Source organism: Ooceraea biroi, chromosome 4 (assembly GCF_003672135.1).
Source record: "Ooceraea biroi isolate clonal line C1 chromosome 4, Obir_v5.4, whole genome shotgun sequence".
Taxonomy (NCBI): domain Eukaryota; kingdom Metazoa; phylum Arthropoda; class Insecta; order Hymenoptera; family Formicidae; genus Ooceraea; species Ooceraea biroi.
The window spans coordinates 17,562,516-17,589,750 of record NC_039509.1 but is presented as its reverse complement, the minus strand read 5'-3'; the positions used below and the strand labels follow the sequence as shown (position 1 = coordinate 17,589,750).

The 27,235-nt window shown below is 41.0% G+C and overlaps 6 protein-coding genes across 14 annotated transcripts; 3 read left to right on the top strand and 3 right to left on the bottom strand.

Annotated features, from left to right (window-relative positions):
* Nucleotides 1–237: 237 nt before the first annotated feature.
* Nucleotides 238–8,252, bottom strand: LOC105285853. Of its 2 annotated transcripts, none has more exons than XM_026968864.1 (8): nt 7,948–8,252; nt 5,645–7,325; nt 5,292–5,526; nt 5,099–5,208; nt 4,737–4,983; nt 4,448–4,652; nt 4,145–4,346; nt 238–4,067 (listed from the first exon to the last, which is right to left on the bottom strand). In XM_026968864.1, exons 1-8 carry the CDS (start codon nt 8,250–8,252, stop codon nt 2,466–2,468), a joined length of 4,587 nt encoding a protein of 1,528 aa, XP_026824665.1. In that variant the 3' UTR covers nt 238–2,465. The 2 variants fall into 2 exon arrangements, with proteins under 2 accessions (XP_026824665.1, XP_019888721.1); XM_020033162.2 differs by having other exon boundaries at nt 238–4,064.
* A 322-nt stretch (nt 8,253–8,574) lies between these two features.
* Nucleotides 8,575–12,955, top strand: LOC105285872 (probable ATP-dependent RNA helicase DDX10). Its single transcript, XM_011350404.3, has 12 exons — nt 8,575–8,951; nt 9,043–9,234; nt 9,311–9,580; nt 9,851–9,972; nt 10,069–10,270; nt 10,355–10,517; nt 10,680–10,863; nt 10,933–11,109; nt 11,195–11,424; nt 11,655–11,863; nt 12,107–12,531; nt 12,621–12,955. Exons 1-12 carry the CDS (start codon nt 8,856–8,858, stop codon nt 12,742–12,744), a joined length of 2,394 nt encoding a protein of 797 aa, XP_011348706.2. The 5' UTR covers nt 8,575–8,855; the 3' UTR covers nt 12,745–12,955.
* On the bottom strand, nt 12,761–23,335 carry LOC105285903 (isocitrate dehydrogenase [NAD] subunit gamma, mitochondrial). Of its 5 annotated transcripts, XM_026968865.1 has the most exons (6): nt 22,766–22,885; nt 21,401–22,576; nt 20,699–21,329; nt 20,203–20,622; nt 14,871–15,103; nt 12,761–14,457 (listed from the first exon to the last, which is right to left on the bottom strand). In XM_026968865.1, the coding sequence occupies exons 2-6, from the start codon at nt 22,514–22,516 to the stop codon at nt 13,519–13,521; spliced, it is 3,339 nt and encodes a 1,112-aa protein (XP_026824666.1). In that variant the 5' UTR covers nt 22,517–22,576; nt 22,766–22,885; the 3' UTR covers nt 12,761–13,518. The 5 variants fall into 5 exon arrangements, with proteins under 5 accessions (XP_026824666.1, XP_011348696.1, XP_011348773.2 ...); XM_011350471.2 differs by lacking the exons at nt 12,761–14,457; nt 14,871–15,103; nt 22,766–22,885 and adding exons at nt 19,406–20,020; nt 23,206–23,335; XM_011350463.3 differs by lacking the exons at nt 12,761–14,457; nt 14,871–15,103 and adding an exon at nt 19,408–20,020 and having other exon boundaries at nt 22,790–22,929.
* On the top strand, nt 16,349–18,484 carry LOC105285880 (chromobox protein homolog 1). Of its 4 annotated transcripts, XM_011350412.3 has the most exons (5): nt 16,349–16,500; nt 17,086–17,196; nt 17,271–17,505; nt 17,643–17,675; nt 17,760–18,484. In XM_011350412.3, the coding sequence occupies exons 2-5, from the start codon at nt 17,101–17,103 to the stop codon at nt 17,984–17,986; spliced, it is 591 nt and encodes a 196-aa protein (XP_011348714.1). In that variant the 5' UTR covers nt 16,349–16,500; nt 17,086–17,100; the 3' UTR covers nt 17,987–18,484. The 4 variants fall into 4 exon arrangements, with proteins under 4 accessions (XP_011348714.1, XP_011348731.1, XP_019888954.1 ...); XM_011350429.3 differs by lacking the exon at nt 17,643–17,675; XM_020033395.2 differs by having other exon boundaries at nt 17,643–18,484.
* On the top strand, nt 22,909–24,258 carry LOC105285896 (histone-lysine N-methyltransferase SETMAR). Its single transcript, XM_011350442.3, has 3 exons — nt 22,909–23,503; nt 23,688–23,790; nt 23,870–24,258. The coding sequence occupies exons 1-3, from the start codon at nt 22,935–22,937 to the stop codon at nt 24,083–24,085; spliced, it is 888 nt and encodes a 295-aa protein (XP_011348744.2). The 5' UTR covers nt 22,909–22,934; the 3' UTR covers nt 24,086–24,258.
* A 195-nt stretch (nt 24,259–24,453) lies between these two features.
* LOC105285916 (sphingolipid delta(4)-desaturase DES1) lies at nt 24,454–27,209 on the bottom strand. Its single transcript, XM_011350485.3, has 6 exons — nt 26,339–27,209; nt 25,866–26,042; nt 25,604–25,743; nt 25,284–25,497; nt 24,941–25,152; nt 24,454–24,847 (listed from the first exon to the last, which is right to left on the bottom strand). Exons 1-6 carry the CDS (start codon nt 26,418–26,420, stop codon nt 24,707–24,709), a joined length of 966 nt encoding a protein of 321 aa, XP_011348787.1. The 5' UTR covers nt 26,421–27,209; the 3' UTR covers nt 24,454–24,706.
* Nucleotides 27,210–27,235: the final 26 nt, after the last annotated feature.

Here is a 27,235-nt window from a genome sequence, read left to right as displayed (position 1 = left end):
GGAATCTCTTGTGGATGCAAGGAGAGAAGTATTACATATGATTTTATTTCATACCTAGAAATATATTTACACAGCAGAAAGTGATTCATTGGTACATACAAGGAATCATTTAAATCGATATAGAATGATTCAGAGAAGGAATTATTTAGTAAACTTATATGTATGTATATGTACCTGAGGGGAAATCTCTTTATAAAAGGGGGAAAATTCAGGGTGAGGGAGAATACAACATCGATCTCCTTAATCATTGTCATGTTCTATTAATATTACTTACAATATTAATATCAATAAACCTGATACAAATATATTCTGTGCCACATTTTGTACTCGTAAACATTTCTTTTGAATTTTTCCTTTTTGTCATGTATGTAAATGTATATTATTCATACTTTAGTAGATGTATCTCGTTTGTTATGCCCTTAAATATTACGCACAATGTACAAACTATGATCGGAAAAGTACAACGCAAACGGATGCGTTTAAAAAGATAGCCGACACGATTAAACTGAGAGTAAAATGGTAACTATCCTTAATGGCAAAAGCATCGTAAAAAATCGTGTACACGAAAAACAATCGACAAAGCACGCGATCCTCGAACAGTCGTATAAAATTTATCCTTCCGTGCATGGGAGAAGCGTTTGAATAACCAAAAGATATGACAAAATGAAAGAGTGAAAGAAGCAATCATCACATTGTCGTTTATAAAATCGCTGCATTCATCTGAAAACAGAGTTGCGCATACAATATAATATAATATATAACAATTACATGAGCGCGCCGTTCAGTTTGGCACAAAGATTATGATATTTTTAGATCTTTGGTTTCGATAAATGGCTACTGGGGCGTAAATCTAAAAATCTGGAAGCGGCACAGAAATTAACATGGCTGTCGTACACAAGTGTGTGTGTGTGTATTGCGAGAAACATTCGATACCGGTATATGCATCTCAAGCGTAAATTATGTCTAAAGTAAAACGTAACGTAATATTGAGTCGGACTTTATAGAATAGGGATCGTTTTTAACTTTAATAATGTGGAATACGTTGATATCACTAATCTTCGTTACAAGATTAATCAGCGAGAGAACATAGAATTTCAGACAAACTTCGTACACGATCCTGCATATTCGCAATAAATATACGTAGGTACTTCGGCAAATCATTTTGCGAGATGCTCGCCGAAGTATCCGCAACGTGTATAGCTAATGCCGCCTTCGCTATAACGTACGTAATGACTAGAATAAAAATGAACATTGTAATTTGTTATCACCATGCAAGTATACTTACAGCTACCGCGCGTTAGGCATCTTGATTGAATTATTTCACGAATACGTTAGCATCCCAGATAGCAAATACACAATTGCACACGCTTCACGTAATATTAAAAATAAGGGAGAGACACGTTTTAAAGGACTTTATAATTCAAAGGGGTATATCCAAATAATAAAAATTTACATTATCCGTTAAAATATTATCTCGGCATGAGTCGGCAAGTTAAAATCATTTCCACGTGGAAAAGTTTCTAATAATTTCTATTAATCTAATTTCTCCTCTCTATATTCCTAATCGCATAAAATAATTTTCGTAGACACTATCTGGGATGCTGTTGTCCTCACCAAAGCCACGTTACACGGAGTATTCCTCGGTGGAGTATAGATCCGAAATAGAAGAATATAAGCTAGGAGCTAAGTAACAACTTCTTAATAATCTTAATTATCACGGACGTGGCACTGGATCACGATGTATCTCTACTACTTCTTCTTCTTCTATTTCAACGATCATTCTATAGACGATATACTCAGCACACATCATACTGTTTTGCAAATACAATGCTAACTGGAGGAAGATAGATAATAAATAATTTAACAGCTATATACTTACGGACATATATATATATATAATATATATAAATTAACCCCCCCTCCCCGATATTATCCACACTATCATTCTGAAATAGATTTTTTTCCGTAAAATCTCGCTACTTGATTTTTTTAAAAAAATAACATCCGCTCTGAACGTCATGGATGTGTCGTGCATATTTTTGTGCATATTTATCATGTTAATTAACGGCATTGCCGTCTGTGCTACCATATGATATTATTGATTTCTTTTTCTTTTATTGATGTCTCTTTGAGTCGAAAGTTGCCTTTTTCATTGCTTTTGTTTTTTAATCTTTTACTTTAATCACAAACGATTGTTTCGTATCTTCTCGTGACTGGAATATGTTGAGCCGACCATGAGAGAATGAAATGTTACCTTGCGCTACTTTACATATGAAAATGGCAGTTCTCATCTGTGACCCGAGCGTATCACAATGTAAAAAACAGGGGCAGATGTAAAATCCTAATTATCTTGAAATCAACCTATTCAAGGAAAAGAGTGTAAAAGTAACTATCAAATTAAAATGACATTTGTCGAAGAAACATTGGCTGCGGATCGCCGCGACATTCACGAACGTCAACAACGATCAATAATAACCAGGATAATGATGATAGCCGGGTCTCGGCGGATGATACGGAGCCGGACTCACAGGATAACTGGGATTGTATCCTGGTAAAGGTGGCGGTGGCGGAGACAATATTCGACTCTCACCGGCATCGGGTACCACGTGCGTCGTAGTCGAGCCGGCCGGTTGCGGACTGGTGATAACGCGAGTGCCGGATCCGTGCAGGTGATGCGACCTGGAGAGGCTCAGGTCGACGCTGTGCCTGCCACCAGGTGTGAGATCCAAGCTGACCACTCTCAAAACGTCGCTGTGCGGATAAGGTGGCGGCGGCGGCGGTGGTGACATGGAGTAGCTGCCCGTTCTGCTGAGGTCTACACTTTGTCGCTCACCGACGTCGTACAGATGATGATGATGGTAACGCGTATTCTGCACCTGGGCACCAAAACTGTGATGGAAACCTCTGGCCGACATATCCAGACCTTGAAGCTCGCCGCTATTGAGCACCAACGGTTCGAAGTTGGATCTCTCGCGGACGAAATCCTGTTCGAGCGAGTCGTACTTGTAGGATGTTGACAGATCCAACTGCAGCGCCTTTTCTTTCACAGACAGACTAAGATTCTGCGCCACCGAGTCGCCTTCGTCGCTCGACAGGTTGTCCGTCGGTACCTGATGATGATGATGCATATCTTGGTAGTGAGGATTCGGGGTAGCCGACGGTGAGACTAGGTCCTCCTGCTGCATGTGGATATAATTCGGTGAGGAGACACGCGGCAGTTCCTCGTGATGCAGGTACTGCTCGATATTGTGCGTACGCGAAGTATTTATGTAGTCGACCGGTCGGTGCAGGTGATAGTCCACGTGCAGGTGATTCGGGGGAGTGTGCCGATCGTCGTGTGGCGTTGGTGCAGGTGACATGAGCTCTTCCTGTTGCTGGATGTACGTGTCCAAGTGATTCGGTGATCGCGACTGCGGTATCGGCGACTGCAACTGGCTCGAGATGGAATAGAGATTGGTCTCGCGATCGTTGTCTTCCAGAATCGGACTGGACACCGCGCCTATATCCCTCTCGGCAGCATCCAGGGCCGCCTCGACCAGCAAACTCGCGTTCGCACTCTCCGTCCGGCGATACACGCTCAATCCCAGCTTATCGCTGTCAATCAGACTCGGCGCCGTCGTGCTGGCGCGCGAGCCCGCTGTTTTCTCGCCACCGCCGTCCTTCCTGCCGTCCTGAAAGTCGTAAACGTCAGAGGACGGCGGCGCCGCCGAGACCGCCGGTAGATGAGCGACGGATATGTCGGACATAGGCGGCGGATTGAACTCGCCCAGCCATTTTTTGCTGCCCTTGCTCTGCACTCTCGACGTCCCGTACGCATCGACTTCCGTTCGCACGTTCTCCATCGTCGTCCCGTCGAGCCCGCCGGACAGAGACGGAGTCGTTTGCGGCGACGGAGTCGGCATCTGCGGCTCCGGTTGCTCCGCCTTATACTTCATCGTAGCGTTTGTTCCGCTTTGGAATGAATCTATGATAGTGTTGTGCGCGGAATTTACCGCTGCCGGCGGTTCGACTTTCAAGCTCTCTGAACTGCAGTCGTCCATGGATGGCAAACTGTTGCTGTTGTCCTGCTGTCAGACAGAAATATACGAGTATGAGAGTTAGAGAGAAAAGAGTTGGCTGAGCGTGATTATCGATCACGCTTTACCTGTGAGTTCCTTCTGCTGGTATTACCAGTACTTTCACAAGGCATATCTTCGATGAGGCCACCGCTGTATGCATCGAAGGTATACGCCACCGATCTCTCGATCTTGGGCATCATCTCCTCCGAAAGACCGTGCACCTTCTTGTAATGGAACTGTAAACACTGTTTCGTGGTGAACGCCGCCTTACAACCCTTTTCCTTACACCTGGTAGAAAAAACAAAAAAGGAAATAAAATTATAGATACACGCGTGTGCATGAACGCGTCGGTTCAGCGACAGCGATCGACGGCCGAAATAAAAATTTACCTAAATGGCTTCACACCGCTGTGGGTCAGCATATGTATCTTCAGGTTGCTTTTGTTCTGGAACGTCTTTCCGCATCGATCGCAAGTCGCCGCGGCGATGACGTTCTTGTGGTGGACCTCTTTCATGTGCCGCTGCAGGGCCGCGCGAGAGCCCAACAGTTTCATACATGACTTACACTGAAATTCCCTGAGCACCTCGGACATGTCTGAACGAAAGAATGTTAATCCGTTAATACCAGCGAAAACAAAAATGTATCATCATGCATCGCGTGCTCTTAAGCCGACGTTACCGCTGTGCATCCTCTTGATGTGTACTTTGAGCTTCTGTGGTTGGCAAAACTTGCGGCCGCAGAAGTCGCACAACGGTCGCGACCGTTGCGGATTTTGCGCGCATCCGTAAGTTCGATGCATCTCCAGGTAATTCAGCCTCAAGAAAAACTTCTTGCAATACTGGCACTGATATGCACCACGACCCGCATGCAATTCTGCCGCGTGCTTCATGATATTATCTTTGCCGAGCACTGCGGCGCCGCAGACCTAGGAAACACGAGGATTCAAGTGGAGAACAAAGCAAAATATTAGTTTAGATATATTATATTAATAAAATAAAATAAAATAAATAAAAATATTAGCGGTTACGCATATACGGTACCTTACAATGATATTTCCTTATAGTTAAACTGTAATTCGTGTCGTGAAAAATGCAGCAATGCAACCGATAATATATCGGATGTGCGAAATTAAGATTGCATCCTCCGCAATCTAAAAGCAATGCGAGGATGAAAAATCCCGTCAAGTGGATGTTAGTTATTCATTCAATCGTGAAACAGAGAGCGTCTACGTACTCGTTTTATCCATTTTGTTCTTCCTCGTCCATGCAGAGGTTTGCGAGTCCGCCCAATACGTCAGCTCCATTCCCGAAATGATGTTTTGAGTTGTAACGAGGTGCAATTGACCCTGCTTAATGATCACCGCGACGCTCCTCTTCTCCTTCGTCTCCGCTGGTCTAATGTACCGTATCCAATTGCTCTTTAGCGGATCTGTAGTACTGATATATATACTCTTCCCATTATTATCTATCTGAAAAGAAGTAAACATTTTTCCATAAAAATTATTTTTCCCACGCGTATTGTCGTATTATGCAACACACGAGCATATATACCGATTATCGACCGATAAATCAAAATAATGATAATACCTCCCAAATGTGACGCATGGAGAAGTCGTCCGGAATGTCCATCTCCTTGACTGGCGTGCCGATGAGAGGACCCAACTTGGCGTACATCGGGACCGCGTCTTTCGCGTAGATACCAAGGCCGTGATCGGTATTGGTGATTCTCAGCTCGAGACAATCCGGTAAGGAGTCCCTGGCGTACAGCGGACGGTCCACGTCCACCACCAGCTGCTTCTCCTCCCTCTGCACCTTTGACTTGCACTGCTCATTAGATGTCAGCGACTCGTCGTCCGACTCGAAGCCATCGTCCGTCAACCGGCCGTAGCCCTCGGACATTGGATCCTCCGATTTGATGGTTTTTGTCACTTCCGCGTTCCCTTTGTGCTTGCTCAGCCAATCCACGTAGGTGATCGCGTCTTTTACCGTGTACTGCGGCGTCGACAGAGGACATGCGTCCTGCAAGTGGCGGCTGTTGCATTCCTGGCAGAGTTTAATCTTGATCGCCAGCCTCTGCGGCTCGGACATGACGCCGTCGGTACCCTCGGCGGTTCTCCCGGCGCCTCCCGTCGACGGCAGCGACTCGACTTCCTGCGGACACGCATTTTGCCCCTCTTCCTGAACGACGATGCCGTCCTGCGGTGCTTTTCGCACGTCGTGGTGCTTCTTGGTTTTGTGCTCGTTTGTGTGCCTGTGCTTCTTTCTCCGGTGCTTGAACACTGCCGCCTCGTCCGTGGCGTTATCCTCGGAGGCGTTCTTCGTAGAGCTCTCGTCAACTTGCGCGTCGTGACGCGGTCGTTTCCGCTTCCTCTTTAGCTTGCGATCCTCGGCGTCCTTCGGCTCGCCGTCCCTCGACGCATTGCGGAGCGCTGCGTCCTGGTGCTCTTGTACCTTCGCATTCGCCTTTTCCTTCTGAGATGCCTTCGCTCGTGTTTCTGCGACGGAGTCGTTGGCGTTCGATATCGGGTCTAATAAATATTCTACATCTTTGTTCAAGTCCTCGGTGTTACACGCGCGTTTCGGGCGAGATAACGGCGTTGCGTCGTTAAACTGGAGCTTAGTAATCCTATTATCCTCTAAAGTGTTCCTCGCTGACTCGCTAGACGCTTCGGCGGATTTCGCGTCGCATCTGGTATCTTTATTCCTTGTATTATGTACATCGCTTATAAATCTTACACTATCTACGTGCTCAGTCTTGGTCGTGGCGGATTCAACGTCCTTTGTATTGATTCCGAAGCTCTCTACACTTAATTTTAATTTAGCGTTTTCTAACTCACTGACTATCGACGTCTCACGATTACTCAACTCCCTAATCTCTACCAAACCGTTTCGTAACGTGTTCTCGCCGGTGCATTCAGGCTTCTCCAATCCGGTAGAAGCGTCCTCGACGCCATTCTTCGAGTGCCGTCGTCTCTTCCGCTTGTCCTTGTGATGCCGTGTCTTGTTCTTATGGTGTTTCGATCTCGAGCTACGCCGTAAGTGCAACTTGATCACGTCCTCCAACACCTCCGACACACTCTCGCTCATCATACGGGTGGAATGCGTTCTGTCCGTGCCAGGCACGGATTCTTGCTTGCTCGAACTTCTGCGACTCGGCTCCTCCTCTTCTTCTTCCTCATCTGGGCTCTCTGTCTTGATGGCTTCCTCATTCTGATCTCTGACTTGATTTCCCTTCCAGTCCTCAGCTCCATTACATTTACCGTCTTGCCTGCACGCAAGCAAATTTAGATATACATTGATGTTTTCATCGATTTGCGTTTTTACATTCACATATTTGCAGTTATGTAAACATTCTCAGGATATCTATACATGATGTAAAACCTATTGCAAGTAAATAACTGAAACGAGCAACTAGACAAACTAAAATAATAATTTCTTTTTTAACTTGAGAGAAGATAATTAAATAAATTAATTAAATAAAGATAAGACGAGATAATTAAAATGTTTAAAATAATGAATTTTATATAGTGATAGCCGATCCTCCTCTTTACTCCGTGATATTCAAAATGCCGCGGCGCGGCGCGGTATCGCGCGCCCTTTTGTGACAGCGAAAGTATCGATTTGCTCACGTCGCTCCCCTCGCGTCGCCGACCCCGTGCGCCTGTCACCCCCCGCAAGATGGCGATTCAACGAAACGCGCTCGGTGACAGTAGGGGGGAAGCCCCGAACGCGTGACAGCTAGGCTTCTGTCGTGCGTTCTTCCCACCCGAGACACCCCATGATACATGGGGTTGATCCCTACACGCGACGTCGACAGACGCCGCGTCGCGTCCGTCGGCGTCATTGTCGGGGCAGGCAGACGATCACGACGATGACGCCATGAAACGTACCTGGTGGCGGCGGTGGACTCCGCGAGGTCCAACAGGTACACCGCGACATCCTCATCTGTCGTCAGGCCCAGGCGTTTCTTCAGCGACAGCCATCGCTTGCCGTTTGTCACGCCGATGTGTACGCTGCGAAAGTGCCTCACTGCCTCGGGAACGGCAGTTGTCGCCGTCGCTGTCGTTGCTGTCGCTGCCGCCGTCGCCGTCGCCGCCGCGCCGGGCAGCGCGACGCAGCTCCCGTGCGGCGGCTGCCGCTGGCCGCTTCTCGTGTTCCCCGGCTCCCTCACATGCCGCGTGCTCTTCTTCGGCATAACTACATCGTACAGGTTCGGCCGCAATCCGATCGGCTACGAGGCAAGGGGCTTCGACACGAAGGGAATTCGAGACGAACGTGGGTACACGGGGCCCCCGCGAAAAGGCACTCCTCCGCGGGAGGACGCGCACCGATATTATCCTATCCTCTTTATGATCACCGCCGCCTACCACCACCGCCACGCCGCGCCACCCACTCCCCGTCCACCCTCACAGCTCACACGCGCAGTGCTGCTACGATGGCGCTTTTTTCTTTTGCGCATGCGCCTTAAATCGCAATCTCAGGCATGTACTCGGGGCTCGTAAAAATCAGATATCCCTTTCAGGCCCTCCGTTTTCGAAATATTGCTGCCCGATATCCGGGATTCGCCGAACTTTCGCATCTATGTGTCACGTACACTGTGTACGTTACATACGTCATTACGCTACCACTTATTATATTGCTGAGCACGCATGCGCGAAGGAAACTGTTATACCGATAGCAACTCCTAAGCAACCACTGGCACATTGTTTGGCTGGCATGTGCTCGTGCGGACGTACGTACGATATGAGTTAACCTCAAAAGCGATATTTATGAATGAAGATACACGAGATATAAAAATATGACAATGGGAAAGAAGAAAGTAAAGGCTTACGTGAAGAGGAAGCACGTGCCGGAGAGCAAAATAATCGAGGATCTACTGTCCAAATATAGCACTGTAAATATGTAACTTAAAACATAACCTAAAAATTGCACGATAAAATAGTGATCATCACTAGTAATAAGTACACAAACGGGCGTGATTGCAGATAGATGTTACGAAAACGAAGAAATTCTGTGACCTCCCCTTGTCGAGGAATACCTTGAGGGGCTTGACGGAATGTGACTACGTGGAGATGACGGATATCCAGAGGCAAAGCATCGGTTTCGCACTGCAAGGCAACGATATTCTGGGTGCTGCAAAGACCGGCAGCGGCAAGACCCTGGCCTTTCTTATTCCAGTATGAATTACAACATAAATCTTTTGCACCTGCAATTATGCAATTATGACGTACAACTGATAAATTGTTACTTTAGGTTTTAGAAGCCTTGTACTGCAAGCAATGGACAAGATTAGATGGTTTAGGTGCATTGATCATTACACCGACGAGAGAACTGGCATATCAGATATACGAGACGTTGCGAAAGATAGGTCACTACCATGATGTCTCAGGTGGTCTGATCATAGGAGGAAAGGATCTAAACTTTGAAAAGAAACGTCTAGATCAGTGTAATATAGTTATATGTACACCGGGACGTTTGCTCCAGCATATGGATGAAAATCGATTTAGTTGTGAAAATATGCAGGTAAGTTGCTAAAATTATTTAGTTTTAAATTAATGCATAATAAGTAAATTATGTCCACTCGTCTCAATCTACGTGGAGTATTTGTTCCACGTAGTCTCAGTAAAAAATATCGCGTAAAGGAAGGGATCATTTATCTAGATTGAGATATCTGTATTATCTAGATTACGTATAATCTGATTAATTATATAATGCTGTTTTTAAAAAAATATTTTTAAGTAATTTTATTAGAGTAAAAAGAGCTAACAAAGATATGTTATATAAAAATTATAGATATTAGTATTAGACGAGGCGGATCGTTGTTTAGACATGGGTTTTGAGAAGACTATGAATGCTATTATTGAGAATTTACCACCAGAAAGGCAAACCTTGCTCTTCTCAGCGACTCAGACAAAGTACGTATCAAGAAGAAGAGATATATTATTTAGAATTGAAGTGTTATGAAGCTGTTGAAAGTATTGTTGTTGCTACATTTTAAACAAATTTATCAGGTCGGTGAAAGATCTGGCGAGATTGAGCCTTAAGGATCCATTGTACGTGTCGGTGCATGAACACTCCGCGCATACCACACCAGAAGGTCTGCAACAGAGTTACATCGTGTGTGCCTTAGAAGATAAGATGGCAATGCTGTGGTCTTTCATAAGGAATCACCTGAAACAAAAGATGATCATATTCTTCTCCAGCTGCAAACAAGTATTGCAATTAATTTTTGTAATATACCTCCTTTTTCAACAGCCTGTTACACATGGTGCACATATATAACATCGATCATTTTAGGTGAAATACGTGTATGAAGTGTTCTGCCGAATGCGTCCCGGTGTCAGTTTACTAGCTCTTTACGGCACGCTTCATCAGTTGAAGAGATTGAGCATCTACGAATCGTTTTGCAGGAAGCAACACGCTGTGTTATTTGCCACTGACATCGCTTCCCGTGGATTAGGTGATTAAATCATTCAAACTAAAAGAATGTCTATGTATCCATAATAGTTGAATTTCTACGCTATAAAGTTATCTTTCGCCACAAATATTAAAAGGATAAAACAAAGGGTTTTGCTAGTTCCCTTTATGTCAGACTGTACAATTCGTTTATAATATTTCGTAGACTTTCCTGCCGTAAACTGGGTAATCCAAATGGATTGTCCGGAGGACGTTAATGCCTACATTCATAGAGTGGGCAGAACTGCAAGGTTCAAAAGCGGTGGTGAATCTCTCCTGGTCCTGTTACCGTCCGAGGAGGCAATGGTCGAGAAACTCGAGCAACGTAAAATCCCAATAAATATGATACAGTAAGTTTTTACATATATACGTACATAAATTTTATTTTCGAACTAATTCACATGTATTTCTGTGCTTAGGATCAATCCGAACAAACTACAATCGCCGCATCGTAAGCTCGAAGCTTTATTGGCCGCGAGTGTGCCTCTGAAAGAAAGCGCCCAAAGAGCCTTCGTAGCGTATATAAAGTCAGTTTATCTGATGAAGGATAAAGAGGTCTTCAATGTACACGCTTTAAACAAGGATCTGTATGCCAAGTAAGTATTAAAGAAGTCGTTTATAAACTATCGTTATTATGCATTCAAAGATTACTATGAAAATTTCCTGACAAAACTTTTGCAGCTCGTTAGGTCTAGCAGTTGCTCCGAAAGTCCGATTCTTACAAAGAATACAAAAGAAAATGGCTACGAGTAGCATTAAGGCTGGAGAAGAGACTGATAAAAGTTCCACTAAATTGGCAGGCGGTAGTGAAGAGGCAAATGATGAAGATGACACTGATGTAGAGGATATCCCCAATACTCCGTACCAGAAAAAGGAAGCGATAGCTAAAGATGCTGCTGCTCTGCAATTCGGTGAGAAAATTTCTTTTATCTTATAGTTTCAGTTGATCTTACGTAATTCATAAGCGATTTGCATAACTCGCGAAAGCACTCCGTTATACCACGATGTCAATTTAGTCATAGCGAGCGTCTTATTTTCAGACAGCCCACAGTCAAAGGATTAAATTACAGTTTCTCATTTCTGCGGTGCCTAAAAATGAGAGTTTTATTACGTGTAACTTTACGCATGACTTTTATTTCAGATGTTAGCGATGATGATGACGATGTATTAACTATAAAGAGAAAGAACATAGATATCGATGATATATCGGTGATGGAGAATGACAAAAGTGGTGGACACGATAAAAAGGCCTCGAAAAAGAAACCCGTTACGAGGATTGCATTGGCCAAAAAGATTCTCAAGAAGAAGATTGTAGCTAACAAGAAGGTCGTGTTCGACGAAGATGGACAAGTAAGTATTAAGTATTAATAGACTTAAACGAGACACAAAATTTTCAATTGGAAATTAATTTACAATTAAATTAAAAAAACATTAAAGAAATTAAGAAAAGTTGGAGCACAGATTTATCTTGACTAAGCGCATTCTCTGCATCTCCTACAATTTTCTTTTATACGATCGTTTCTTATCTATTCACGTAACATTCGAAATGAAATAGTTCAGAGCTGACTGCCAATGATAATATTTGTTTCTCAGGAAATAATTGATTCTGCAAAGGCAAATAAATCAGAATTGGCTCGGCAATACGAGAATGAAGTAGATTCTGGCATTAATATCGAAATCGCCAAGCAAATTTTACGGGAGGAGGACCAATTCGATAAGGAAAGATACAGGGAAATGTTGAAAGAAAAACGTAGAGAGCAGAAAAGAAAACTGAAGGCCGCCAAGAAGGCGGAGATGAATGACGAAGAAGAGGATGTGAGCGACAATGATAATGTTAACGAAGATAAGTTTAACGAAGGTGAATCTAGCGGAGATGAATCTAGCGAAGGTCCAGACCTCTCATGGCTACCCGATCCAGATAAAATATATGGCAAGCAACAAACTTTGGATGAAGAAGAAACGTCTGTTGATGAATCCGAGCAAGATAAAGAATCTGAAGAAGAAAGTGCAATTCACAGGTAAAGATCGCGTTATCCTCCAAGTCTGTGACAATCAAATAATTCGATAGATTGAAGCGACTCAATTTTCGTTATTGTCCCTGCTGCAGATCATCCAAGAGGAAATCGATAACACAGGAGGAACACAAGAGAACACGAAAGAAACAAAAAGTATCGGACATCGCCGGGCTAAAAGCCGACGAGGAATTGGCCCTGCAGTTGTTACAGAATTGAATCCGTGTGCACATGTGGGAAAAGTAATTTACGTTTTATTCATTGAATGCGGCGTGATCTTATTACAGTATGTACACTTTACAACGATTACCTTAATGACATAAGGCAATTTTACATTGTGTTAGTTTAGCGTTTAACTACAGACAAAGTTGTACATACTAAGATAACATTAGGGAAGTTCGTCAACTGAATAAAATCAATTACATCTCTTTTCAAGTGTCAAGTAAGTTTTGCTTTAACGATGATGAAAGTACATAACAGTACAGTACATGTTTCATGTTTCGTACAAGTTATACTCTTACAGAGACGAGGTTAGAATATCCGATAATTACAATATTTGGTAAAGTCGTCTATAGGAACTGCCACTACTTATAATGTACAAGATATATATTTTACAAAATTCTGTATGGATCGTTACACAAGCTACTAGTATGTTACAGAGCACATTTATAATCTGGGAGATTCCGAACGTCTTAGTCGAGGTTAATGATTACCATAGAAATGTCGTAGGAAAAATCGACTGTGCGAAAGAAGTGTTTTTTTTTTGTTTTTGTTTGCAGAAACTTGAGGACAAAATCTTGCCGCGCATTGTTTAAAACGTCGCTCGCCATCGTAACCGCTCTAGCTAGCGCTTAAGCGTATTCTTTGAAATATTATCTCACTAAAGATCACACAAGATTCTTGGTGTACGTATACCCCGAACTCGCTGCCCTCGCTTGCGAGCAGCCGCTACAAATTATTTCAGCTAGAGAGCAGAAATCCTCAGTCTTTGTCTTAAGCAGTGGCGATCTTGATGTGCTTCAAAATATTGTCGACGACCTCCCTGCTCGTGGCGGTGCCACCGAGATCGCGAGTGTGCACGCCCTGATTGATCGTCTTGTTGATCGCGTTCTGGATGATGATGGCGTGATGCTTGTGTCCCAGATGACGCAGCATGTCGACAGCAGCGTTCAGCATCGCGATGGGGTTCGCGACGTTCTTGCCGGCGATCGCGGTGCCGGTGTTACGGGTGCCCGGTTCGAAGACTGTGTAATGATCGCCGTAATTCTTGCCGGCCAGCAACCCAGCGCCGCCCAGCAAGCCGCACACCACGTTCGACACGATGGCACCGTACAGATTGGTCGTCAACACTATGTCAAACTGATGCGGGTTCGATACGAGCTGCATGCAACAATTGTCAATGATCATGTCGTTGTGCGTTATGTCTGGATAATTCTTGGCCACCTGCCGCGAGATCTCCAAGAACAGGCCGTCGGACACCTTCATAATATTCGCCTTATGAACCGTCGTCACCTTTTTCCGCCCGTTCCTCTTGGCGTACTCGAACGCGTAACGAGCTACGCGCTCCGAGTTGGAGCTAGTGATAACCTTCATACTCTCGATAACGCCGTAAACGCTTTCGTGCTCCAGCATGGAGTACTCGCCTTCGGTGTTTTGTCTCACGATGACAATGTCGATGTTCTTCTGACGGGAATTCACGCCTGGGTAAGACACGCAGTGCAAAACGTTCACGTAAAGATCCAGCTCGTTTCGCAGGGCGACGTTTCGCGAGATGACGCCGGCCTCCATACTGTGCGTTTCTATGTTCCCTTTCAATGCCACTCCGTTTCTGCGTATCGACGTGATCGCATAATCCAGATCAGCGTTGTCGTCTGCGGTGGGATCAATTTCGACGTCCTCAAAGTCCACTGGCACACCGGCGTATTTAAAAACCTAGAATGTGTACAATTAACTTAAGTAATAGATAACATACGTTTCGACCTATAATTTCGGTCCTCTTCAGTGATATAAATTAAACTATAAGATTGTCTTTTTCTACAATATAAATTGGATACAATAATTATAAATGTGATAAGTTAAAAATAAAATTAAAAAAAATTATAGGTCAAAATGTATGTTACAGAATTACTAATAAATTGCCAGTGGTGTCGAATGAAGAAGCATTATTGTTAATTTTACCTGGCAGATTAAACACATCATCACTTTGATTAAGTAATAGAGATATCTAATAATTTTATACTTGAACTTGAAAATTGTATACACATATTTTTCAAGATTCAGTCAACAAGTCTAGTTTGACTGCGCTACTAAAAGTCATGAAGTCATGTATTTTACTTCTTACATACCTCTTTAACATAAGTCATCAACTCCGGTCCGATACCAGCTCCAGGCAGCATAGTGACGGTATGCCTTCCACCGTAATGAGCCTTTGGTATAGGCATTACCTGCTTGATAGTTGGAGTCTTATGTTGAATATCGAAGCCGGACAAGGAGGCACATCGGTGGCTCTGGAAAACCATAGACTTTGGTCTTAAATACCTCAGAACTGTGCGGGCAGCCATCTCGACCTGTTTCTGCGCTGAAAACGTTATTACGCGGTCAATTTTAATAGCTGGCAAGTCACTCGTAGCAGAAGCAAAAAAATATGGTATTATCCAATACGTACTCTTATTATTGTCGCAAGCGCTATTTTAGCGATGCCCCACGATACCCTACAACTGTCCAAAAGACCTTGACACCCACCACCACAACAGCGTACTAGATCCGGAGCACGCTACCAACGTAGGTTAAGGCTGTGTTCCAAAATTCACTGCCAGCGCTGAAAAGCTATAGTGTACGTGACATAAACTATAGAGTTTCAGTGCTGGCAGTGAATTTTGGAACACAGCCTAAATCTAGCGCACATGACGTTTTCTTTTGTGTCGGATCGCATGAAAGATGCATCAATAATAAAAGTTCTTTTAGCAAGAGAGGCAATGAGATATAAAAGAATTTGCTAATATTTGTATTATGTAATGTACTTTTAAAAGATTTATTTACCCAAGAAAATTTTATTATCTAAAATCTATACTAAGATGATGTCATATAATTATACGTCTGTATATACAAGTCTGGTAAAGTTTTAGCCAACGCTCGTACGGAAGTAGAGTTAAGTTGAACCGGATTCCTACAGCTTTTGTGCAATAATAGCTAAAGAGTTGTTAATTAATTAAAATTATTATTAATTAATTTAAATCTCGCGCGCAGAAGCAATAAGGACCGTCTACAATGCGGTAAGCATTAAGAAATAAGAATTCCCATTGGTCAGTTTTTGAAACAATCGATTTGAATCGATTTCGATTGGTCACTTCTTACTGCCATTGTAGAATAGGCTTTAGGTTCCGCTTGTTCAGCGAGGGTGACATTGTAACACACATGTATTTAGCGTATTTTCCACCAGAAATTGGATTCGGCGTAATTGACAACTGGCGTAGAAAGCGTAAACTAACTAGGCGTAAGTTTTATAGTAACTTCTATAAAATTACTAGGTTACGCAGGTTACGCTTAAGCCCGGTGTCCACGATGCTAGAAATCGGTCCGAGTTCTCGGTCCGAGAAATATGTAGCCAATCAACTTGCGGCTTTTCCGTAAAAGTGCAAGTTGATTGGCTACATATTTCTCGGACCGAGAACTCGGACCGATTTCTAGCATCGTGAACACCGGGCTTTACGCAAGTTACGCTCCATGTAACGGCACCCTCAGATCATCAATTGCGATGTTCATCACACTAGGGACATTTGCTGCTAGACCACGTTGCGCGTAAACAAGTGTACTTGATTTGGGAATTTTCACATTATCAGGTTGAGCAGCTTTGCACTTTTCGCGGCAACACGCGAGATCGAGGCGTGAAGCGACGCGTTGACGCGCCAGAAGTGCGATTTGTAGGAGTAATTTGTGACTTTTGGAATAGAATTCTTGGATACTGTGAAATCTTGAGTAAGTTCCGAATACCATTGTCGTGAATGCATGTAAGAATAGTCGAGAACGACGAATACAGCCCAAAAGTAACATCAGCGTTCTAAGAATACCGGCGCAAACGTTGCTCCTGTGGCCGCCGTAGCCGCCATTTTGATACAAATGTCTACCGACAATGCGCTAATTATTCTTGCGAGAATATTGCGAGTAATCGCAAGAGCTCCACCACTCCCTTAGAAATTTCGACTTTGAATTTTCGCTGGGGCGGACTTCGCGTATAAAACTTGCCGACGTACGTGCCGATAGAGGGAAGCCGCGATTGCATCGCGCCGGTTGCCAGTTTTCGAATTTCCATTGTTTTCATTTCTCTCGAAGTTTTTTTTCTGTTAGTGTCTTCTCCTTCTTCCTTCCCCCTTTTCATATGCATCGGAGCGTTAAACGCAGCGTGCGCTCGTTTTGTTATTTGCTGAAAGTCGTTTGCATCCGTTGCATTGCCCGAACTAGGTTAACAGATTGGCAAGTTTTGATGACCTTGCATAGAAATTGATTTAGTGCGTTTATGCAGACTCGAGGTTTCTCGACTTGACTTGATTCTCATTTTTGCAGTTCACGTTAATCACAATGAGTAAAGTTAAGGAGTCTCCTCATTCAGATAACGAGGCAGAAGAGGAATTTAGTGTAGAAAAGGTTCTAGATAGAAGAGTTGTGAAGGGGAAGGTATAATAAAACTACATATATATAGTCTCAATTGTATTAAGATTTTATTTAAAAACATGTTTGTTACAATATAGGTAGAATATTTCTTAAAATGGAAAGGATATTCAAACGATGAAAATACTTGGGAACCAGAAGAAAACTTGGATTGTCCTGATTTAATTGCTCAATTCGAGGACCAACGAAAGAAGAAAGAGGCGGCAGCATCTGGAAAACGCCATGAAGAAAAAGAACAGAAAAAACGAAAGAGCACCAGCACACCGACACCTACTCAAGCTAAGAAAAAATCAGTTGAGGATAAAAAACTGGAAGGTAAAATGAAGAAACGTTCCTTTTAAAATCTTTTATATTTCTTATTTTATACTTTATTTGTTAAAAGAAAAAGATATCAAAGATCAATGTACAAATACCCTTGACTTGGAATATTTATAAATGCCTTTCTTTTATAGGAGTTGACAGAAATTTAGAGTCCGAACATATCGGTGCGACAGATTTGTTAAGAATAAAAGATATCAATATACGAATATCCTTGACTTGGTATATTTATAAATTTATTTCTTTTATAGGATTTGACAGAAATTTAGAGCCCGAACGTATTATCGGTGCGACAGATTCCAGCGGCGAGTTGATGTTCCTGATGAAATGGAAGGGAACCGATGACGCGGACTTGGTACCTGCACGTATCGCTAATGAAAAGTGTCCACAGATCGTGATTAAGTTTTATGAGGAACGACTCACGTGGCATAGTCCCGCTCATGACGACGAAAGCTCTACGAAACCTGATCCGGAGTAGCGTTCAGCCTTCCGATATGCATATACTGCGCGGTTTAGAATATGTCGCATCTAGCGAGATTTGTTAACCGCGGGCAACAGGAGAAGTGAACAACTCGCGAACTCATCTGTCATCAGTGCACATTGCAAATAATTAATATAGATTTAACGTTTTCGTATGAGCTTTGAGAAGTTTATTAATAACGATACATAATTACCTATTTTTGGATTGTAAAAACGCGAGTTTTCATAAAGTAATTGTATAATATTGTTGACATGCATATCCAAACATTTCTCTCAATTAATAATTCAATAAATTTCTTTAAATTATTTCTTTAAGTATATTAGTATTCACCAAACATATTCCTTTCACAGTGGCAATGATTTATACGAGAATTGCGCGCTTTCTTGTTCTTTCCCGTCTTAATATATTTTTTAATGTATTTTAATATTACGCTACCAAACTCATACCACTTACCTACCTTTCAAATTTCTAACGAAAATAAATTATCTGAAATACACGTGTTGGTTAATTGACATATAAGTTTTGCGTTAAAAGCGAGTATATTTTTATGCTATATTTGTGGTAACAACTTCGTAACTATAATCAAATGCAATAATATCCAATTATTGATCTTTCATAGGTATTTGAAAATCTAATCTAAATCTCTTCCATTTTAAATTTCCTGTATTGGTGAACATCGCATAAAAAAAAACTATCAAAATGAAACGAGTAAATCATGGATACAGAGGGTGGCAATATTTATTTTTAATAATAAATCCTTGCACATTTTCACCTCGAACTTCTGTATAATACTATCCAATACAGAGAACACGAAGAGAGCATAGAGTAGGAGGAAACCTTAAATTTCTATCGAATGGCATTATTGCATTCCATTTTAAAATAAAATTACTTTAATACTTATTACTAATTAAACTTTTATATATATATGTAATACGATTGCAAGACAAAAATTTTAGCAATATAAAATAAAGAAGGAACACTTTATATTAGTACAAAAGAATTAGCTATGTGTGTACTTTCCAGTGATTAATATATAAAAAAAAACATTGTTAGCTCATCACAACTTTTCGAAGCTCACGAGAGAAACATTAAATATACGGATATTATTAATAACATTGATTTAATAATGCACAGCTTTTATTACCCAAAGTTTTTAAGTGTTTTTTCTATATTACATTACTGTATGTAAATACAAGTTGGACAATTTGTATATCTTTCAACAAAACGTTTTGAAGTTACTTCAGATAATCTAGAATCTAGATCAACTTTCACGTGAGAACCTCAGAGAAAGAGAAAATCTATTACACATGTATAGTTTACTGTCAGATCACTTCTAATTATTCACATCACTGCCTTAGAATAAACAAGAGAGCAAAAGGATTATTGGAAGAGAAGGCTTGTAAAAGAATGTAAAGTTGTATCAATGAAACGTGTTTATTATATACTCCTATCGTTTGAATCTTTTAATCTGCTTATTATTATTAGATGACTGAACAAATTTTTTTCGTTTTTTGCCAAATGATTTCCCCCTTAGCCGCTGATGCCGCTTTTCTTCCCAATCTATTTGCTTATTGCTGGCACCATCGTTGACATTGAAAGTATTGCTGCTGCCATGCTTTCCCTTCGTTCTGCCTTGCTCCTCCAGCATCTCGGCGAATTTCTCTGCCGATACGAATATATTGCTGTCAATTCCTTTTCCCTTTTTGTTCCCCTTGCCTTTCGGACTCTTCGCTTTCAGCTTTTTATTCAGATCTGCAATTAATTGATCATCTAGACCTTCTTCTTCGTCCTCGGAATCGTTAAATTCCATATCGCTCAAATCTTCATCATCTACATCCGCGAGATCGACGTCGCTGAAATTCTGCAGCTCATCATCATCATCTGCAAAAGTATTATCATCATCAAAATCTTCTGCGATATCGTCTTCCGACATATCGTCGTTATCGGCTATGTCGTCGTCTTCAGATTGGCCATCGCTATCTCCATCATCGTCGTCGTCATCGTCATCAGAATCATTACTAGCTTTAGCTCCTGGAAGCATAAATATAATTGTTTTAGATATATACTTGAAGTTTATTTCACGGTTTCCATAGATACACGAAGCTTAAATGATTGAACTTAATTTTCACATTTGAGAAAGAAAATTGTTTTATTTCCTCCTGAATTAATCAGAAGGTCCACTCTTAGATTTATGCGGAAGAATGTGATATCACCTTTCTTCTTTCTGGGTACAATATCCGCGGCGATGTCTAAATCGCCAAACTCTTGACCGCTACCCATACGGTCCAGCATATCGTTGAATTCCTCGCTGTTGACGCTCTCTATATCCTCATTATCGTCATCGTCTTCTTTCTTGATGCGCTTTTTTATTTCATTTCTTTGTTTCATATATCGATAAAGGAACAGCTCATCTACTGGTATCCGGTCCTCCGTTTCGTTGAGGTACGCTGCGCTATCAACGGCAAGGGAGCGTATACCCTTGGGCGCGTATCCGGCGCGTTGCGCTAACGGGTCGTTCTTCCTCTGAACTTTCTTGGCCTCCAACTTCTTCGGATTCTTAAAAACGTACCGATCCAAGAAACGAATTAACGCCAGATCTTCCAACGGATCTCCCGTGTACTCAATTGGCTTGCCTGCAATAAAAATTTATCAGTAGGTTATTACTTATAAATTAATGCTTTGGGTGATAAAATTGCAACCTTATCGTACCTTGAATGATCTGACTCGCGAATAGAGCAACGCTCGGATGGAAATGCTTAGCTAACGCTGCGAGTTCGATGTTGACCTCTTTTATCGCTCCCGCGTAAAGCGGATTTCGACCGAACGGATCGTACGGCTTCGTAAAATCTTGCATTGCAGTCTTTATGTCGACCTCCTCTTCCTCCTTCACAGTAGATTTCGCTTCTGACGTGCTGTCCGCACCAATCGTCACGTTTGACAGCACAATAGTATTCTCTTCTGTTTCCTCTTTGACCTGTTCTATCACATGAACGTCCTCTGTATCCGACAAACTGATGTCCTCTACCTCTTCCTCTTTCTCGACCTTAACAGCCGTACGTGGCTCGAACAACATGTGCTTCAAGTCCTGGCGTTCTTGGAAAACTTTCGAGACAGTGTACAGTATGGCGCACGTCATGTTGGCAGGGAAGTACAGTGAAACTTGTAGGATTCTTTTAACAAACGCGTACGAACGCAGTATACTTTGATCCGTCTGGAGGACTCGGTACAACAGGTTCAGAAATATTGCGCGTCTATTCGCCGTTCCGATCTGCTGGTCGAACAATTTTCTGTAGAAGGCCGAGTAAAACCTGTTTGCCTGAGACTGGTCCTTGCTTGTGACCTAAAGAGACGACGCTACTTAATAGTACTAGGGTACAGAAATTGCAACTGGAAAATTACCGTAAAACTTACTTGATGCAGCAAGCTAAGTGCATTGAGGGAGACATTGAACGATCCGAGATGCACCACCTTGTAGATGGAGTTGATGTGTTCGTCCAGCACCTTGGTGGTCGTTTTGACGTAAGGGTACGCTCTCTTAACGCCCGTTAAGATCGCCGCCATCATTCTACTGTCAGGCTCTCCTTTCTTCAAGCACGCCTTGAAGAACGCAAAGTAAACTTCTATCAACGTACTAGCTATCTCATCGTCGTTTTTCTCCAGGGCGTACTGCGTCAACAGGCATATGGCGTAATACTGAGTGCGATGAGCTACATTTTTCCTGAACAGCAGCTTCTCGATTTCTCGTAAAACCACCAGCTTCATATTTGGATGTTTGTACAGCAGCTTATTGATGCAAAACACAGTCTTTGATCCAACCTTGCTGCTTGGATCACCGATCTTATTCACGATAAGCTCCAACAGCTTGTGCTCCTGTTCAGCATTGCCTATCAACAGGTCCGCCATGGTGGCTATGGCCTTCTCGCGATTCGTGTCCACCGTATCAGAGGCCACTGCGGACAGATTCAAGATGAAACGTTCATATTGCTCACACAGTTGGTCCTCGAAGTACCAATGCGCTAGCAATCTATTTCTAGCGGCATTTGTCTTGACAATTGAATTTGGCTCGTTTTGTATGTCAAGCTTGTCCAGATCCTGCTCCTCCAACTTGAACAACCTAAACTTGGGATGCAACAAGTCAGACAGGAAGAGTTCCTTCAGAGACGCGATGACCATGTCACACTGATTGTGCTTAGCCCCTCGCACTTGTGACACCAGGGACACCAGACGGCCGAGATTGTACTTTGGATTATCCTGTATAAACACTATATTGGCTGCTATCTTGTCGGAAGTGGTACCCTGCTGCAACGCCATTTTCAACCACTTTATCTCCGAATCTTTTGATCTGGATTGTTTCATCTGAAAAGCAGCCGTCTCCGCATCCAGATATTTCTTTCCTTCATCTTTGAGGCGTAAAACATCAGTTTCAGACTTGGAATGCTTGCAGGCTCCTTCTGCCTTTTGGTATTCCTCGTACCATTTTTGTCCGCCACTGCCACCAATAGAGTGCCCGCCGAATCCTTTATCCATTTTCTAACAATGATTCTTTGGAGTGTACGATGTTAATACATGCAGGAGCTAGCTGATATCCTGTAATATGATAATTGGTAAGGCAATGAATATGAGATACATATATTACATTCAATATTTATATTCAATACATTTTACACATTTAATATAAGTAACATTGGTTAATACTTATATAAAAACTAAAATAGTGTATATTATAAAAATAATATATTAATATATATATAAACAAATTCTTATTTCACATCTAACCTCATAATCATGAAACTCCCTTACACAATCTTTGTTATATTATTTGTTCCAACACGTTTTAATATATATACATATTCTGGATATAATTTGTTCGTACACAATAAATTAAGTCCGATATTTACAAATATAATAAATTTGAACGTTTTCTCTACACCGACTTTATCAAACCATGTGCCACGGTATAACCTGTATGGTCATTCTCATATGCAACAATTGTCTCAATTGGTCGCTAGTGTCGCTACCAAAAAGGCGATACGCAGAAAGTAGACGCAATTTACATTTTGCGAATTTCGCACTATACATACCATATACTGTGTATCTGATACGGGCTTTATGTGTACGTATTGGAAATTTTAGGTTTTTTGAGAGCGTTTCTGTGTCGATTAAATTTATGTTGTGGGATAAAAGTTTGGAAATGAACGAGGAAAAGTTGCACTTACTGCATATTATGCTTTATGAGTATCGGAAGGGGGTAAAACCTAGAACTGCCACGAAAAACATTCAAGATGTTTATCAGGATCGTGCACCAGCAATTCGAACTGTGAAGGAATGGTTTGCGAGGTTTAGACGCGGTGATTTCTGTCTTGACAATGACCCACGCTCTGGCCGATCTTCTAGCGTGGATGATAACATTGTGCGCGATTTGGTGCAAGATAATTCACGAGTTTCAACACGAGAGATCGCTGAGAGACTCGACATTGACAAATCGACCGCATTTCGGCAGTTAAAAAAGATTGGGTACGCTTTGAAGCCTTTGAAGTTTGATATTTGTATGCATTCGCTAACTAGAGCAAACAAATTGAATCGGGCACGAACTTTTGCACTCGCCCAATATAATGCATGGCTCGCAAACTAAACTAATACCAACTTTTCGGACAACTATTAGGTTTAAGATAGATTTATTTGGTTCTAATTTTTGCAGCACATCAGAGAACAAAGTTGAGAGATCTCCCCTAATAGATGATAAAGCACAAGAGGCATTTAGCGTAGAGAAAATTGTGAATAGACGAGTTGTGAAGGGGAAGGTATAATAAAACTGTTTACATATATATAGTCAAAATTGTATTAAGATTTTATTTTAAAAAAATGTTTGTTACAATATAGGTAGAATATTTCTTAAAATGGAAAGGATATTCAAATGATGAAAATACTTGGGAACCAGAAGAAAACTTGGAATGTCCTGATTTAATCACTCAATTCGAGAAGCAACGAAAGAAGAAAAAAGCAACAGTACCTGGAAAACGTCAGGAGGGAAAAAAACAGAAGAAACGAAAGAGTACCAGCACACTGACACCTACTAGAGCCAAGAAAAGAAAGTAAAAGCTAAAACAGAAAAGAATTCGAAGTTTTTTTAAAAGCACTATTTCTATGTTCCTGATTTTGTACCTTTTTTCTTAATTACTATATAAAAAAAAACATTGTTAGCTCACTTATAACTTTTTGAAGAGTAATGGTATTATTAGTACAAATATAGAGTACAAATATTATTATTAGCCAATCGTCATTAAAATTCTCAATGACAATATTGTTCACCTAAGTCACCTAAGTTACATTATATATATATATATATATATATATATATATATATATATATATATATATATATTTAAGATACTTAAAAAGATTCAAGGTATTCTTCCTTGGTATTATTTTTTCAACACTTGTGATCCAAATATACAATACAAAGGAACAGTTTGACAATTATACTTGTCTGTTATTACATACATACATACATACATTAATATCATCCTTAAATTATCCCTGAATGTATGTTGCAGTGCAAGAAATATGTTATGCTTTCAAGCATACGCATTTCGAACAATGTAGGACATCCTCGAGCTATATGTCCTTACAAATTCTGCCAATTTGTATAGTAGCAGAATCAATCGTGTAAATATAAATCTTATATACATCCATAGAAAAACTAAGGAATTAAAAAATCTATTGATCTAATCCTCGATGCCTTCGTTTCATTCTTGCGTATGGCCCAATTTCGGGATCCATTACGAAATCGTACAGGACGGAAACCCATGAATTGTGCTGCGGCAAATTATCGTAAAATTCCGCGGCTATGCGTTTCACCTGTATATAAAACGTAATTAAAATAATAAATAACCAGCTAATATAAAACCGTATAACAATTATGTATCAGTGTTTCATCGATTTTTGGCGTACCTCTGGTAATCTCGAGCCAGGCACTGCGGGAAAATCGTGATGCTCGTTGTGATATCCAACGTTGAAAGTGATGAAGTTCAGAGGACCGTAGTAACTGTACGTCTCGAAGCCTTTTTTATACATATAATGCTCGGATATAAAATGCCCCGCTACAGGATGCAATCCCATTGCCATGAGAGAGCCAATGAGCAAATAAAAGAGCACTTTACCGCCTAAAATTACATTTCATACTCCACATTAGCAATTTATCGCTATAACGTAATAAATAAAAATTATACTAATAAATAGTATTAATAATTTCCATCTCGGAGGGGATGCGCATATTAAAAATTCAAAAACTTACCAAAAAAGTACCATACACAGCCATCAAACGTCAATTGTATAACTAAATTGACATATTCTAGAGCAGTTGGTATTTTCGGGTATGTTATAAGAGGTCTGAATGCGTAGAACAATGGTTGCAGCAATATCCAACAGAATTTTCCAAAAGTCGTACTAAATAATTTTGCCTCTAATAACGTTGGCAAATCGGTATCTAATTTTTCATCGCCTTGGTACTAGATAGAATAAATAAATATAGATATATGTGTGTTTTAAAAACGTTATTATATAATAACCATATATTATTGTCAAGTGGAGCAAATTAAATAGAGCGATACTCACACGATGATGTTCTAGATGATATTTTTTAAAACTAATTGATATTGGTATTCCTATTGGCAAATTTGCAAAAAAACCGAAGAGTCTGTTAGCCATAGGCCTAGCATGTCCAAAAGCAAGATTATGAGATATCTCGTGTATCGCTGTAAAGCAACGCATGATAAAGATTAGCACAACGAATGAAAAACATTAATGCATTAATATTAACATATTTGTCTATATCTGATAAATTTTAATTCCATTGAAGTAATGGACATATACGTACCAAGCATAAGGGAATGGTTTATTACACCCCCAAAGCAATAGGCTAACAACAAGAGTTTTGGGTAACTCAAATCCTTAACAATAAAGAATGAGAGGAACTGCATTAACACCATTCCAGTAACAACCCATTTGAAGTTCGGATCATATCCAAACAGCCGTTTTATTTGTGGATATTTTTCTAAAAAATAAGTGCTTTCAATAATTATTGAAAAAAATAACCGAATAAGATATCTATTAATTAAGATGTCCACACGACAAGCTGAATTGACACTTGGCCGCTCGCAAAACATTATTTTGCCTTAAAATTTCGATAGAAATATCAGTTCTCAGATGTGGTTCCTCTAGCTTTGTAACTACGGAAGCTCGACAGCATCCTTCAGAATATTTTACTCGAGTCAATATGTGAATAAAAACAGTGCTATTAAATCGATAAGGTTGGACACGTGCGGTGTTGTTTCTCTCGCATTTTTATACCTAGTATAATTTTGCGCCGGGTAGCGTGCGGCTCCTCGGTGTAGACCCATTCGAAGTCGGACCTCGAGACACGTTGACCCATCTTCCCCGTGAAAATTTCCGTGCAGACGGCAAAATGACATTAAGCTCGGCGAAGACCGAGCGGCACAGCAAGGGCAAGAGATGAACGCATGAACACGCACACAGTTTTGACAATAGGTAGATTAAATCATTGAGTCACGTAGGCCCTGTCATATTCCGTTCGCCGTCCGTTATACACGGTGTTCTGAAAACACTGAATGCCTCGTTTAATAATTCACATTGACAAACGTGAGGGCATCCGCCTTCCTAGTTTCAAGTCGACTTTAAATCATTTATTTAGCAACGATGACGAATGCTGAAGTGGTTAAGCATCACAACGAATCGAATACGTCTCTCTTAAGTCGGTTATCTATCAGCACCAAGTTTCAGTAAAAGGAATTAAAAAGACGAGAGCTTATCGTTCATATGAGTCACTGAACTTGGGTCATTAAAGAATTTCGAATGCTTGTTAAAGTATAGTTTCTCTGTATCTTTACATTAATTTTTTTAAATATTTGATTAAAAAAATCATTTGGAGAATATTTTGCTGATGTTATTCATTCATCGTTCACGTGATGGATGAAATTGCAAATATGAAATGCGTATGAGAGAGAGAGAAAAAAAGAGGGGAAATAGCTACAATTATCATATTTCCTTATAAAGAGATAAGTGTTGCTATGTTGTGCAAGACATCTATTTCTCTTTTCCCAGATACGTACGTAAACAAAAGAAAATGTATCAAAAAGACTATGTTGCGTAAATAAATTATTTTCTTCTATTTCTAGAAAATTACTCGATTATCGCATATCATCATCCAATTTCATCTTCCTCAAAGTG